This window comes from Microcaecilia unicolor, chromosome 3 (assembly GCF_901765095.1).
Source record: "Microcaecilia unicolor chromosome 3, aMicUni1.1, whole genome shotgun sequence".
Classification (NCBI taxonomy): Eukaryota; Metazoa; Chordata; class Amphibia; order Gymnophiona; family Siphonopidae; genus Microcaecilia; species Microcaecilia unicolor.
Window position 1 is genome coordinate 375,729,414 of NC_044033.1, and position 15,496 is coordinate 375,744,909.

Below are 15,496 nucleotides of genomic sequence, written 5' to 3' on the forward strand. Positions count from 1 at the left end.
TTGCTTTTAAATATACATTTTAAGATACCAGCAGGGTACCTCATCTCTCTTAGATTATGACAAGTTTGACTCAAAATGACCAAGTGGGATTTGCAATGTAACATCAAACGTTAAATTACAAAAATGTTGGATTTTATTTAATTAGCCAAGGGAAATAAAATACCAACTTTATTAAACTAAGAGGCTAAAAAGCCTTTGATTTAGTGAGACAGAACTATTTTTAGTTTTGGAACAAGCAGGCTTTGCCCATTATATCCTTAATTACGCTAAACAATTTCCAAAAGTCTGTATTAAAGTCAATGTTGAACTCTCCAATCTCCTGTACTGCTTCTCTCTATTTTACTGAGAAAAGCAGCACAGGAAACACGCTGCATGACAACTAAAGGTTAGAAGTGACTACAAACAAGTAGTTGAAAAAAAAGTGAGATAACAATGAGCCCTTAGATGGCATCAGCATAAATTAATATCTGTAACAGCTGCCCTCTCTCTCCTCTGCTTTTTAGAGGAGCTGCTTATGGAGAGAGAGAAAGAATATTGATACTGACACAATTAAGGGGAAAACGGTACAAACGGCCCACAAGAGTTACACCATATAACATTTCTGAGATAAAATATACTCATAACTACTGGATGTAGTTGGAGGTCAATTATAATACAACTCTGTAGCAGTTGAGGAAAATGGAGAAAAATGTAGGCACATAAAGACCATATGGCCTATCCAGTCTGCCAGTCTATGCCATCTACTCTCCCTTTCACACCCTTAGAGAAACATTTGCGGATTCAGGAAGGAAGATGGACAACAAACACACTGTTTAACAACTTGTTTACTAGTAATAAGTAAAGGAACAATTCTTATGTTATCTTTATGAAACACATTACATAAATTTCCTCAGGACATACACAATTATCTTAACATATTTAGGGCCTCTTACCAGACCATGCTAGCGATTCCTGCCTGGCAATGCTGACGAGGCCCATTCAAAGTGAATGGGCTTTGTCGCCATTGCTGCACTGGGAATCATTAGCGCAGCTTGGTAAAAGAGGCCCTTACAGACTTTAATAAAATTCTATTTCAATAATTCAGAACAGCATCATAAACCATTAGGATACTTACTGCACACAGCCGTTCTACTAATTTTGCTTGCTTTTTGCTCGCTTTAACCCTCGCCGTTGTCGTCTTTGTGGAAAACGTGCATTGAATGCAATCTCTGGCAATGATTCTGGTGTTTGTGGATTACCAGTCGGTGACGAACCAGTTGATTCCTGTATGATTCTATCAGTTCTCATAGTTCTGCAACCAGTCAGTTCTCCAAGTGCATCAAGCACCCCAGACAGCCTTTGCATAGTCTCACCTATAGCCTGATTTGTACACACTAGTTCAGCATTAAGTGTTACATTGCTCTTTGCTAGCTTGTTAATACTCTTTGCAAGTACATACATGGCCTTAGTCATGTTACTGATGTCTTTATGCATACCAGCCAAAGATCCACGTACAGCTCTTAAGTTACTGTTAATCGATAAGTAGCTATCATCAGTTATAGCTACCTGATGTTGCTGGGCCTGAAAGCGAGGTCGTTCCAAAAAGGATGGCGACTGTGTTGGACTCGTTTGGACATATGCATGGCATTTTTCCTCCTTTGGTGTTCTTTCAGCAACAGTTATTTCCTTATTGATATGCTCCAAATTAGGACTGAAGACTGAGTTGGCATCAGTATCATAGACTTGCTCAAATTCTGTTGCCGTCATGGTAGTGCCATCTTTGAACAGAAAAATTTTAGATATCAGATCTTTGAATGTAAATTCAGTCCTAGTTTTAAGTAAGGCGGCTGCATGCCGATAAACATTTTAATCGCGATTAATCACATGATTGAAGATATGTTATTTATTTTTTATCCCCCATTGCCCAGAGTCACAAGGAGCTGAAGTGGGATAAAAAAATAAATTTTAATCAAAATGCAGCCCTAAAAAAAATTAAAGAATAAAAAGCAATGAAAGATAAGAGATACAAAATGCAAATTGAAAAATTACAAATTAAAGAATCTAAAACAACATGAAGAATAGCTATAAACAGCTTCACAATTTTCACAGCCTACTTCAGAAATGCAGCCCTAGTTTTAACCAGTGCAGCTTGAGCCTAGTGAAACAGGATAGAAGATGAAAGAAAAAGGACCATCTAGTCTACTCAGAATGCTCATCTGTGCTGGCCTACTATGCTGTAACAAGTCTTAATCTGTGATCTTCACGCTCTCTCTCAAGTCCCTTCATAATACACATCTCAAAAGGAGGCATGGCCATGAGGGGGCATGGGTAGGTCACGGGCATTCCCAGAAACTAGAAACAATGTCATCAGTTAGGTGGCGCAAGGATTTACACCAGTTTTTGGCGGACATGAAGTCCTCACACTCAAAGTTAGGTGTGGGACAAGCCCTTTACACAATACTAGCTAGTACAAATCTTAAAGCACCTAACTTTGGGCATCATTTACTGAATCTGGTCCCTGGTGACTACCATCCCCTCAGTGAAAGTGTTTTCTCACATTCCTTTTGTTTTCCTCCATTCAGCTTTATGTACCAACCCCTTTGCCTTAAACTTTTCACACTTTGGAAAAGGCTACCTTCTGGTACTTTATTAAAGACTGCTAGTTGCTTCATATCTCAACTTTTTTTTCTTCTAGAAAGTACCTCTTTAGTCACTCTATAAGCCAAATACAATTTTAGAGGACTTCCTTTAAATTGCTCTTTCCTCGTCAATGACCTCTCGTAGATGTGGTCTTCATAAGTCATAGTACTCAACATGGGTTAGCATAAGCTGAAGTGCAAACATTACCTGATTTGAACACAGCACATTGCAATAGCATTGAGCGAAACTCTGGCCACAGTCGGTAGAGTCTACAGCGAGATGAGAAGCATTTTTACAAAAACTAAGTCTTTTATTTTTGAGTAGTCACTTTGAAAGGGGTTGACCAGCAAACCAACACAACAGCGAGATTCAATGATTGTGAATGATGGGGATTTTTATGCCTACAACTGGAACTACCCTGTTAATCCTATCACTAAATAAAAAAGGCTTTTTCCCCCCTTCATAGTAATCATACTCAGCTGCTGTGAATAGCTCTAATTTAATCATAAGTACAACAGTTCACCAATTGTATGAGGCGTTTATTGTGAACACATGTATGGTCATGCCTGTTTCTCCTACCTGAAATAATGGGCAACAAGCAGGGCACAGAGATGGATACCATGAAAAGTTGGTGTATTATAATAATTGTTTTTTCTATGTAGGTATATCTTGGGCTTGAATGGTTTGGGAAACACGGTCCTGTGACAAACTGTGTAAAAGTCTCTACAGAAACTCAGATGGATACAAGGAATGTAGCTTCCCTGGTCACTTAAAAAGTCTGTGAAGTCTGGAAACATTTCCCTCTTGTGAAACCAAGTTGCCTATTATCCAGTAATTCATTGGCTTCAAGGTAATGTACTATTCTGTCTTTCAGTAGTTTTTCCATTACCTTGCCCACCACTGATGTAAAACTAACAGGTTTAAGGTTTACTGGTTCATCCCTGTTCCAATCCTTGTGGGGTATTATAGTACCACTTTGCCACATACCTCTTGGATGAACTGAAAGGGGCACAGTCACTACCTCCATCAGTATTGTAGGATGAAAACCATTCATCATTTACAGAGGTTGTAGCACTCAACATGGCGGCAAAAGTAAAGATGATCTCTCCAAAGCCACACACATTGCATTGAGATTATACTTTTGAACAGAATAATAAAATCAAGTCTCGGACAACATAGCAGTAGATTTGTGAGGTTGGTATTTATCTAAAGCAGTGATCTCCAACCTTTTTCGTGTAAAGGGCCACAAAATGGACATGAGAAAGCTCCGAGGGCCACCAAACAATTTCAAGCTTACACATTTAACTTTCAATATTCATATTGATTCTACAACACTTCAGACAATACAGGAACTCTGCAGAGGCACTAACCCTCCTCTCTGATGTGAATTCTGTAAAGATGCTCACAGTGTTTTTCGTTTCCTTGATTTCCACACATCTCTGAATGACAGCGTTTCCCCGGGTCTCTCTTTCAGAAAATACAGGCACTCTGCAAAGGAAACTAACCTCCTCTATGAGGTTTATTCTGCAAAGAAGCTCAGATTGTTTTTCATTTCTTTGGAACTCTCATTTCACCAAGTCTCTCAAGCTTCATCATACCTCTGCGCTGTAGTACACATGCTAGTACACAACCTTTGACCTGTGCTACGGCTGTACCCAGGTACATATGGTGCAGATGTAGTAGGTCCTACACCTGCCCAACACAGGCATACATACAGGCCTGGCCTATGGCAATCCATTTTTTAAGACAATTAATGAAGTAACTGAGTGGGCAAGATTGAAATATGCATTTTGAGGACATGTAGACTACTTCTCCTGACCGTTTGAGGGCCACAACAGAGGACTTCGGGAGCTGCATGCGGCCACGGACCACGTGTTGGAGACCACTGATCTGAAGAATCGATTTTATTTAGATGTGTAATATTCAATGGCTAATGTAAAAATGCTGATGATGCGATTATGATTTGCATTTAATGTCCTTTCCATTCTATGGCTTGTGCAGACATATAAGGTGCATTCCATCCGCCTTTCCATATTGGTAAATTCCAGTGAGGTACTTCGTCTTCAGTCAGCCTGCAAATTTTTTTCTTTACTTCTTTACAGCCAACTTTTATTTTATTACAATGTTATATTGTGGTGTCATGACCTGATCTCAAGGTTATAAAAGGGTAATTTTATAATAGGGAGCTTTGGGTATGAATGTACAGAGGTTTATGTTTTGCACCTATGTTATAAAAGCAACATAATCACCTATGAGGTCTTTACAAAACAGCTTCCCCAAAAGTTACTACATAAAGTCAGATCTGATCTGTGAGCATGTGAACTGGTAGAAAACCAGGTCAAATTAATCCAATTGATTTCTGTGACTGGGTGAACAGAGAATTGGATCAAGAACGTGCGCTATATGTAATCTACTTGGATTTCAGCAAAGCCTTTGATACAATTCCTCATAGAAGACTGATGAATAAACTGAATAGGCTGAAGTTAGGACCTAAAGTGGAGAGCTGGATTATAAACTGGAAGACCGGCAGATGTCAGAGGATGGTGTTTAATGGAATTCACCTGAACGAAAGAAAGGTGATTAGTGGAGTTATTCTAGGATCGGTACTGGGACCGATTCCATTTAATATAATGAAATTTGTGGGCGACATTGCTTTTTTGTAGATGACACAAAGATCTGTAACAGAAGACTTCAGAAGGCACAGACAACATGAGAAGTGACCTACAAAAATTAGAAACAAAAAATGGCTAGTATAGAGTCATAAATTTATATAAAGAATACGGAAATCAATTACAATAGATACACAGTTTCAAGTTCCCATAAACCCCATTTACACTAATTTCTCAAGGTAAGGTATGGTTCCTCAGTGATGCAGATCCAAGAATATTTCAAAGGGACTCAATCAGCATCAACTTCTTCATTGGTACCATAATTTCTCTGTCATCATTTATTTTGCATAACTCTATGTTCGTATTCATATATTTTTCATCAATCTTCTTTTTTAAATTTTCAAATATTATTCAAAAATAAGACAACTTCACCTATCTGAATAGTAAAGTTTCAAAAGGGGAATCAGTGCAAAAATGTGAAGACTGGTATAATGTTTAGCTGTTAAAAAGTAATGCAGGAGTAGGGTTCCAAGATGGCGATTTAGACGGACGCACCTGTGTTTGCTCCTGAGGAGGCTTGGGTTTTCTGTTCCGTTGGTGCTTCTGCCGCCTCGTTTTTTCGGATGGGGAAGCGGAGGGGAAAGGTCAGGGAACTTCCCTCGGTTCCCGAGACCATCCCAGCGTTGAAACAGTCGACCCTGCCATTTTCGAGGCAACCATCGGGGCCTCGGGGAACATCGACCCCTACTGCAACTCTCGACGTGCAGCAGCTGATCGAGAGTCCTAACGGGGCTTCCTTGAGCCCTGTAGATCGTATTGCTCCGCCCCAGCCGGGAAGAGAGCTGTTTGCAGTCAGTACAGCGACGGAAACCGAAGTGGCTCAACCGAACCTGTTGGAGGGCAAGTCTGCAGCTACAGAGAGAGGACCTCATGAACGAGAACAGTTACTCAAATCAGCTTTACAGGTATTTCCTCAAGATATGGTATCAAAATTATCTCGAGCTGAGGCCCAACCTCAATCTCTCCCAGCTTTGAGTGGCGTGGTTAGACCAGCAGTAGTGACACTTGAGTCACTATGGGACATGGTGTACAACATTCAGGCCTCTATGCAGCATACATTGAAAGAAAATACTGGTGATATTAAACTTTTGTCTGAAGCTGCGTTGCTCCAAGCGCAAGTGTCAGCACAACAATCCTTGAAAATAGATAAAGTGAATAATGAACTTCAAGAAATGGGGAACTTGGAAACCGTATTGGTTAAAGATAATACTTACATGCATAAACGTATGGAATACCTGGAGAACCAGGTTAGGAAATCTAACCTTAGGTTTCTAAATTTCCCCAAATCTCCTTTAATTTCTCCTATTGAGATGGTTAAAAAATATATGACTGACTTACTTGGAATGGACAAGGACTCACTACCTCCCATTACTCGAGCCTATTATATCTGGAATTCAAAGGGGACTGTTGGAAACCCCCCAGTAGTAGGGGATGGAATGAATCTTACTTCCTTCCTGGAAAGTTCATTGGATATAATTACACAGAGGTCAACTATGCTGGTCACTTTTGCATTGGAACCTGACCGCAATGCTGTTTTAAGACTTTCCTTGAGACATTTAGAAAAATTGTTTTTGGGCTCAAAGGTGCGAGTTTTTCCAGATCTCTCACGGCCTACACAAATAAGGCGCAAGGCTTTTTTGGAGCAGCGCCCTAGAGCGTTGGCACTGGGAGTAAATTTTGTGTTACGTTTTCCTTGTATTTGTAATGTATTGCTGGAGGGTAAACAGTTTCAGTTTGTAGACCCAAAACAGTTTAAAGAATTTCTAGATGCTAGAGCCGAAGTGAATGTAGTATGCCCACCCTAACAAGCAGGCTAGGGTCGATAACCCGAGGTGGCAACCGCTAAGATTTTTTTTTTTTTTTTTTTTTTTTTTTTAATTTCCTTTTGGTACTTTTGAAATCCTGGAATCTAATTTCTTTGTTTTGTGGACAAATAGGCGGATGAATATTTTCTGTCAATTATTTAATTGTATTTTGAATTTCATTGTAAAATAATGCCGATTGCATATTTACACTTTGTTGTGAAAAATTGAATTTATTAATAAAGATTATTAAAAAAAAAAGTAATGCAAAGAAGCACAGAGTGATGGGCTTGAGGAGCAGAAATCCAAAGGAGCAGTATGTGCTAGCGGGCGAAAGGCTGGCATGCACAGACTGGGAGAGGGACTTTGGAGTGACAGTGTCTGACAATCTCAAGATGATGAAACAACGTAACAAGGTGGTGGCTGTAGTCAGAAGGATGAGAGGAATAACTGGCAGAAAAAAAAGAGGCATTAATGCCCCAGTACAAAGTCATTGATGAGGCTCCACTTGGAGTATTGTGTTCAGTCAGTCTTGAAGGCCGTATCTTACATATAAAGACAAAGCATTTCAGAGAAAGGCAACAAAAATAGTGTGGGGACCTCACTCACATTTATGCTTACACAGCAGAATTCTAAAAAAAATACAGCAACACAAAAAAATGAATTCATAATGAACTACAATTCACAATTAATCATCAAGCCTGTCCATGTAGATGTATTTTCACAATTTGTCAGCTGGGCTGCTGAAAAGATATTATTAAAATTAATGAACAAAAGGCTATTTAAAAAAATAAAAGTTGACCCATGGAGTCATGAAAGCCAGCTGGATCACTAGAAGCGAGCTAGACTTCAACTGCCAACAAGATGTTGCAAGAATTTAAGAATGTGTACCTACACCAGCCCCTAGATATGAGTGAAATTTTGAGGCCCCTTTTTTCAACATTCTAGACTATATTATAGATATATAGTCAGGCCTAGCCCTAAATCTCTCGTTTTAAATAGATAGATATAAATAGGAGCATTTTTAATAGTTTTAACCATCTATATGAAAATAGTGCAACCCTTTCATCAGACAATGCATCATCAATAACAGACATGCCATCCAGACTGAAATAAAATGAACCCCGACCTAAACAACATAATCTGCCCAGTTCATCTGGGTGAAATTTGCAGTAAAATCACCATTTATAGTACACGAGGAGAAAGGTGAGTTTTGTTGTGCCCTGTCAAATTCCTTCAAGTGCTCAGTAACAAATGCCTGCTAAAACACTGCCTTGCTGGTGGCTATGAAACTACAAGCATACCTCCCCAGGTTGGTTCTGCAAGTACAAAGTACTATTTGGATTTAGCTCACCCTTTTTCAGTGTACATTAGGTACACTATTTTTTCTGTCCCCAGAAGGCTTTCAATCTAAGGGCCCTGTTTAATAAGGCGCGTTAGTGTTTTTAATATGCCTACAATTAGCGCACGTGCTGTGTAGGTGCGTATACTGTTAATGCACGCACATGGTTAACGAACATTAAAAATGCTAATGTGCCTATAAAGCAGCTTAGTAAACAGGGCCCTAAGTTTGTACCTGAATCAATGGAGGCTTAAAAGACGTGCCCAAGATCACAAGCAGCCACAGTGGGATTTGACCTGGGTTTCCCTAGTTCTTAGCCTGCTGCTCTAACCATTAGGCTACTCATCCAATAGACAATATGTGTGATGACTGGTTGCCCTATTTCTCATCTGATTTTTGGGCTGGAAAAGCAGACACTGATATCACAATAATGAATTTGGAGCCACTTTTCTGCTTTTGAAATGCAGGGATAGATAAGGGTCACAAATACCCACCTTTGGGAGTTTAGGGACCAGAGAGTTCCAAATTGTAGAGTCTATCCTAGGCCTGCGGACAATAGAAGATCACTGTGAGTTAGAATCCATATTGGCTTCAACAAACATTTTTTTTTTGAGATGAGCAAACGTAGCCAAACAGATTGGGTTTTTCTTTTAAAGTACATTTGTGGTTTTCAAACATCTGGCCACTTTCTAAGAAAATCTCAAACTCTCTGACATGTTCTGCAGATGTCTGGCTACTGACCTGCTCCTGTGAAGGTGGGCTAGTGGGCATCAAAAATGATATGCAGAGTAACAGGATCCTGCAGAGGTCATACTGATCCGAGAATTCTCCCTCCATGGTCCTAGAAGAGTATATTAGAGTAGAACTCTCTCCCATAAATGTATCACTCAAGGCAGAGCCTGAGATCTGATTAGATCAGTGTCTTCAGTGAATACAGACCGGTGTCATGGAAGTAGAAGCAGCTGCAAATAAAGAGGCCTTTTTACTAAGGCACGCCCAAAAGTGGCCTGCACTGATGTAGGTGCATGTTTTGGGCACGCGCTGGTCCATTTCCTCAACGTGCCTGGAAAAAAGGGGATTTTTTTTAATGTGCCGGAAAATGGACGTGCGGCAAAATGAAAACCAGCACACATCCATTTTCAGCCTGAGACCTTAGCGCCACCCATTGACTTAGCGCTAAGGTCTCATGTGCTAACTGAGCGGTAAGCGTGCAGCACACGACAATTGCCAGTTACCGCCAGGTAAGGGCCCCGTGGTAGAAATAGAAAATATTTTCTACTGCGTGTTTTGAGCGACCTAAAAATGGAATTACTGCCCAGGGCACGCGGTACTGGGCAGTAGTACCAATTTGGCGCAAGTAGGCACCCACACGCCTTTGTAAAATGGCCCCAAAGAGAACAGCATAGTATCCTATAATGGGTGTTTAAATATTTCACTGTTTTGTTTCTTGCCTACTGTATGTTCAGGTTATACTTAATATATATCAACTTGAGTGAACTGTTTTCCAAACCCTGTCACTCCTACTTTATCTGTCTCTGAGATTTTACTTTGCTTGTTTTCTCCTTTTGTATGAGTGTTTTATCTTTCCTATCCTGTATTATAGTTCTTTTCTTTTCACAATTTATTGATTGTAAACTGCTTTGTACTGTGCACCAGTTAAGGTGGTATATCAAATGCAAATAAAGCAAACTAAATTAAATGCATCCTAATAAACAAAACAAACAAACAAACCCAGCACTAGGAAGGTGATGGTGAAGAGCCTGCATTTTTGGACCATTTTTGGGTGAGAGAAATCCATAACCATATTTGGGTCAGTTAGCAATTCAGTTTGTCGGAGTATAGACATTTATTTTTATTTATTTTTTTGTTACATTTGTACCCCGCGCTTTCCCACTCATGGCAGGCTCAATGCGGACATGTTTGACTTATCACATAAATACACCCACACATATTTACCTATATTTGTATATATATGCATTTCTGTGGTCTCTCTCTATCACTAAAGATTATGAATTATTACAGTGGAAAAGGTAATAGATTTATAATTTGGCTTAGAGAATAAATTACTGTAGCAGAGGAGCACCTAGTGGGTTGTGTGTCGTGGAAGGGTGGTTCCTGTTGCTTGTATCCTTATTTCCTGGGCTCTTCCAGAACACAAAGACAGAAATGCAGACCTTGGCTCTGCATAACAATCTTTCTTTTTAACCCTCAACTATCTTCTGGATGACAAGTGGACAAATGAAGTGTTTTTGCCATGGACACTTATGACACTAGGAGGGGCATAATTGAACGAAAACGCCTATCTCCATGGGCGTTTATCTCCGAGAACGGGTCCGTGAAGGGGCGGACCCAACCGTATTTTTGAAAAAAATAGACGCCCATATGTTATTCGCTAATTTGTGAGCTGGGCGTTTTTGTTATTCAGTGATAATGGAAAATGAAAGCGCCCAGCTCAAAAACGAATACATCCAAGGCATTTGTTCGTGGGAGGGGCCATGATTCGTAGTGCACTAGTCCCCCTCACATGCCAGAACACCAACCGGGCACCCTAGGGGGCACTTTTACAAAACAAAAAAAAAAGGTAAAAGAGCTCCCAGGTGCATAGCACCCTTCCCTTGTGTGTTGAGCCTCCCAAATCCCCCTCAAAACCCACTGCCCACAAGTCTACACCATTACTATAGCCCTAAGGGGTGAAGGGGGGCACCTACATGTGGGTACAGTGGGTTTGGGGGGGTTGGACGACTAACGCATTAAGCAGCACAATTGTAACAGGTAGGGGGGGATGGGCCTGGGTCCACCTGCCTGAAGTCCACTGCACCCCCTAATAAGTGCTCCAGTAACCTGCATACTGCTGCCAGGGAGGTGGGTATGACATTTGAGGGTGAAAATAAAAAGTTGTGAAACGTCATATTTTGTGCTGGGAGGGGGTTTGTGCCCCCTGGGGAAGTCAGGGGAGGTCATCCCCGATTCCCTCCAGTGGTCATCTGGTCATTTAGGGCACTTTTTGGGGCCTTATTCGTGGAAAAACAGGGTCCAGGAAAAGTGCCCTAAATTCTCGCTGAAATCGCATATTTTTCTTCCATTATCGGCGAAAGGGCGCCCATCTCTGTTCGCCCGATAACCACGCCCCAGTTCCGCCTTCGACACGCCTTCGACACGCCCCCGTCAACTTTGTCCGCATCCGCGACGGAGTGCAGTTGAAAGCGTCCAAATTCGGCTTTTGATATTCGTTTTTGTGAGATAAACGCCCATCTCCCGATTTAGGTCGGAACTTGGGCGTTTTTCTCGTTCGATTATAAGCAGGTAGGGTTGCCAATTAGATCCAGATTTGCACAACAGAGTTGATCCAGTCATGGGACTGCCCCAATGCATGCAGGGACATGTAGCCTTGTTTTTCTTAGGGAATCCAATGGGGAAATCAGAACCACAAGTCCTTGCATGCAATGGGGTAAGGCCAGGACTGAATCAACCCTGTCGGGCGAATCTGGATCTAGTTGACAACCCTGTACGACACATAGCCTTATGGAGGAATATTAAGTATCATATATGTATATCTACAACACATAGCCATGTGTATATGTGTAAATATATATACTTGTAGCAGACATCTCAGATCAGTGGGGCTAAGGGGTACCCCAGAGGCCGGCACACAAACAATTTAAGTTGAGTCTGTGGCCAAGACTGTATAACTCTTCTTAAAAAATTCCTCTCCCAGTGTGCACAGACTAACAAAGGGCCCCCTAATGGCCGGCTTTATTTCTAGATAAATTCCATAAAGCAGCAAACTGATTCGTAAAAAGAAAACTAATCTACTACCACCAAACAACTCCTCTGTGTTTAACCAATAACCAGTACTACAACATACATATATAAAATGTTTAATAATGAAAAGGGAGGCTTTCAGTATACTGCGCTGTACCCACAGCGTGAATGACATGACAAACCTGTCCAGTTTGAAAGACGGTCCACTTGTCAGCAACATCATCGGTCTCTCCCTTAAATTTAAAAAGTGTGTAAACCAAACTTTGTGTTATTATTTCCTGAGTTATTGCTATTCTATGACCCCTTAATATTGTGGACTAAATAATGTTCATTCAATTTCTTGAGGGGAAATATCCCAGGATTTGTTTTTTTTCTTCTTAGTTTTCTGGATCTGTTATCAAGTGAGTTTTTCATTGATTTATTATGTCAAACTCTTAATTTAGAAAAAAATAAAATAAAATAATGACTCCTAAAGTTTTCCTCACAAATATTTCCTCAATTATTACTTTAAAAGGAGTGAAGCCTGTGAAAACTGGGATTACTTTAATCAGTGGGATTTGAATTAAGTATATGTATTGTTAAATAACTTCTGGTTTTTAAAAGAGAAATAATGTAATCAGATGTATTATTTCTAACTAATATTGGATAATAAGTATGTTTTCAATGAAATGATTTGACTATACACTGTATTGGCTTTGAAGAAGCCAACCAGATGATCAACGTGGAATAATGAATTAGACGAGTAATATCTGGGGATAATCAGGTTAATACCACGTTTTTTCTGTTTACTGTTTAATTGATCTCCTTGTCTTGTTTCACTCTCCCTATTTAGTGGTCTAAGGAAGAGAATAGAATTACCTGACTGAAATAATTCCTATATATTACTTTCTCTGTATTTCCGGCAAGTTGTTTTATCGCTTGTAAAAATTTAAATGGTTATAAATAAAAAAATGTAAAATAAATAAAATAAAAAAGTGTCCATTGTGTGATAACTAAACGTGCCCCAAAATTCCTTTAAATTAGTGTCCAAAACTTTCTTCAAACAAAAGTCCACCAAATCTATCATGCATAGGAGACTCATTTTCAAAGCACTTAGGGCCCTGTTTACTAAGTAGCGTTAGTGTTTTTAGCGCACCTACACTTAGCACTCGCTAAACATGTAGGCGCCTATATGGATACTGTAGACACATACATGGCTAACATGCGTTAAAAATGTTAAAGCGCCTATAAAGCTGCTTAGTAAACAAGGCCCTTACTTACAAAGTTCCATAGATTACTATGGGGCTCATTCTTGAAAGAGAAAAACGTCTAAGAAGTGTCATATAGAAGCATTTGGATGAATTTCTTCTCAAAACATCCAAATCGGTATTTTCGAAACCTATTTTGCAGACACTTATCTATGCAATTTGTTTGCAGTGTGTCTAAATCACAAGGGGGCATGTCAGAGGCAGGCTTAGAGTGTTCCTGATACTTAGACATTTTACAGCCACAATGGAACAAAACTAAAAAATCTAGGGCTGAAACATCAATGTTTTGGTCTAGACCTGTTTTTAGAATGAATAAGACACAAAAACGTGCCCTAAATGACCAGGTGACCACTGGAGTGAATCAGGGATGACTCCCCCCCTTACTCCCCCAGTGGTCACTGACCCCCTCCCACCACGTCATTAGAAATATTACTTATCAGCCTGTATGACAGCTTCAGATATTATAGCTAGGTCTATTAGAGCAAGCAGGCCCCTGGAGTAGTGTAGTGGTCAGTGGAGTGCACTATAGAGAGGAAGACCCAGGCTCATATCCCACTCTACCTGCTACACTCATGGTGGCAAGTATGAGCCCTCCCAGAATCCCCCAAAACCTACTGTACCCACATAGAGGTGACCCCTTCATCCTAAGGGCTATTGTAGTGGTGTACAGTAGGTTTTTGGTGGGTTTTGGAGGTCTTAGCATACAGTATAAGGGGGTAATGGTGAGATGTGTACCTGGGAGCTTTTATATGGCATCTACTGCTGTGCCCCCTAGGGTGCCCCATTGCTCTCCTGGGATGTCTATGTGGCCAGTCTACTAAGAATGCTGCTCCTCCTACATCCCAATGGCTTGATTTTCTACGTTTTTCACTTGGACTTTTTGGGGTTTTTTTCAAAAATGGCCCAAAAAGATAAACCCATAGAGTACATCTTGATGGCCATTTTCAAAAAAAACTTTTTTTGAAAATGGCCATCAAGATGTACAATAGGACCATATTTCCTATTTGGATTTGGGACGTTTAGCGCAAGACATCCAAAGTCCGACTTAGACATCATATCAAAAATGACCCTCCATGTAACTTTGTAAGTCTAAGTGCTTTGAAAATACATCTCATAGTGAACTGCAAATTACTGTCCAAAAAATTCAACCAATTAATAAACTGCAGAAGATTTGACACAGTTGATGACCAGATGGGGAAAAATCATCATCTATGAAACAAAGCCATCATTTTACATGGCTGTATCATTTAGACGTGTACAAAAAAGTTTCTTCAAATTGAGTGACATATAAATCAGCAACATTAGGGCTCATAGCAGTGCTATGAATTTGAAGGTAAAACTGATCGTTGAACATGAAATAGTTCCTGTATAACACTAAGGGCCTCTTTTACAAAGCCATGCTAGTGATTTCCATGCAGCAAATGAGAGGAAGTGGGAACTGAACCAGGCTCTTCAAAAAACAGACCGGAAACGGTCAAAGTTCAAAATACAATTTATTAATTGAAGACTCTACAAGGTACCCCGTTTCGGCACTACAGGTACCTTCCTCAGGAGTCCGATTGCTTTGTTTCAAAAAGATGTGACAAAGCGTACCAGAAACAGTCACTGAGAGTTGACGCTTTGGTCTTGAAAAAGACCTTTAGGATTGTCAAGAGTAGTATAAAAGACGATACCGCTTACTCTGGGACACCATTATTCTTTGTCCACTTCAGTGGTCTTCTTGCAAATGAGAGGAAGCCCATAGGAATTGAATGGGCTTCCTCTTGTTTGACATGCAAGAATTGCTAGCGCGGCTTTGTAAAAGAGGCCCTAAATTGGCCAATGATACCAAAAAATTGGCCGGTATCTGTATTGGTTCTGCACAGTGACTCAAAACGGCCTGTACGTTTGAACCACAGTCCTTTGAGGTATGCTCATATACAAGGCATGCAAGTCCAACATTACCAATTTATCAGTTGGCAAAAGATTAGGGACCAATTACAATTTAAGCAAAAATTGTGTTGTATTCTTGACAAATGACTCTGCCTGGCTCACAAAGGGTTTTAGAAAAAAAAG

General features: G+C 40.2%; 1 protein-coding gene across 13 annotated transcripts in view; it reads right to left on the bottom strand.

Annotated features, from left to right (window-relative positions):
- Positions 1-812: 812 nt before the first annotated feature.
- Positions 813-15,496, bottom strand: part of LOC115466989 — a 58,083-nt gene continuing 43,399 nt past the window's right edge. For 12 of the 13 annotated variants that reach the window (XM_030198612.1, XM_030198609.1, XM_030198608.1 and 9 more), the window contains one exon: positions 813-1,757. In XM_030198612.1, the coding sequence (XP_030054472.1) occupies positions 1,132-1,757 (626 nt within the window). In that variant the 3' untranslated portion in view covers positions 813-1,131. Of the gene's footprint in view, positions 1,758-8,926; positions 8,979-15,496 lie in introns of all 13 variants that reach the window. The other variant, XR_003941629.1, reaches the window with a different exon arrangement.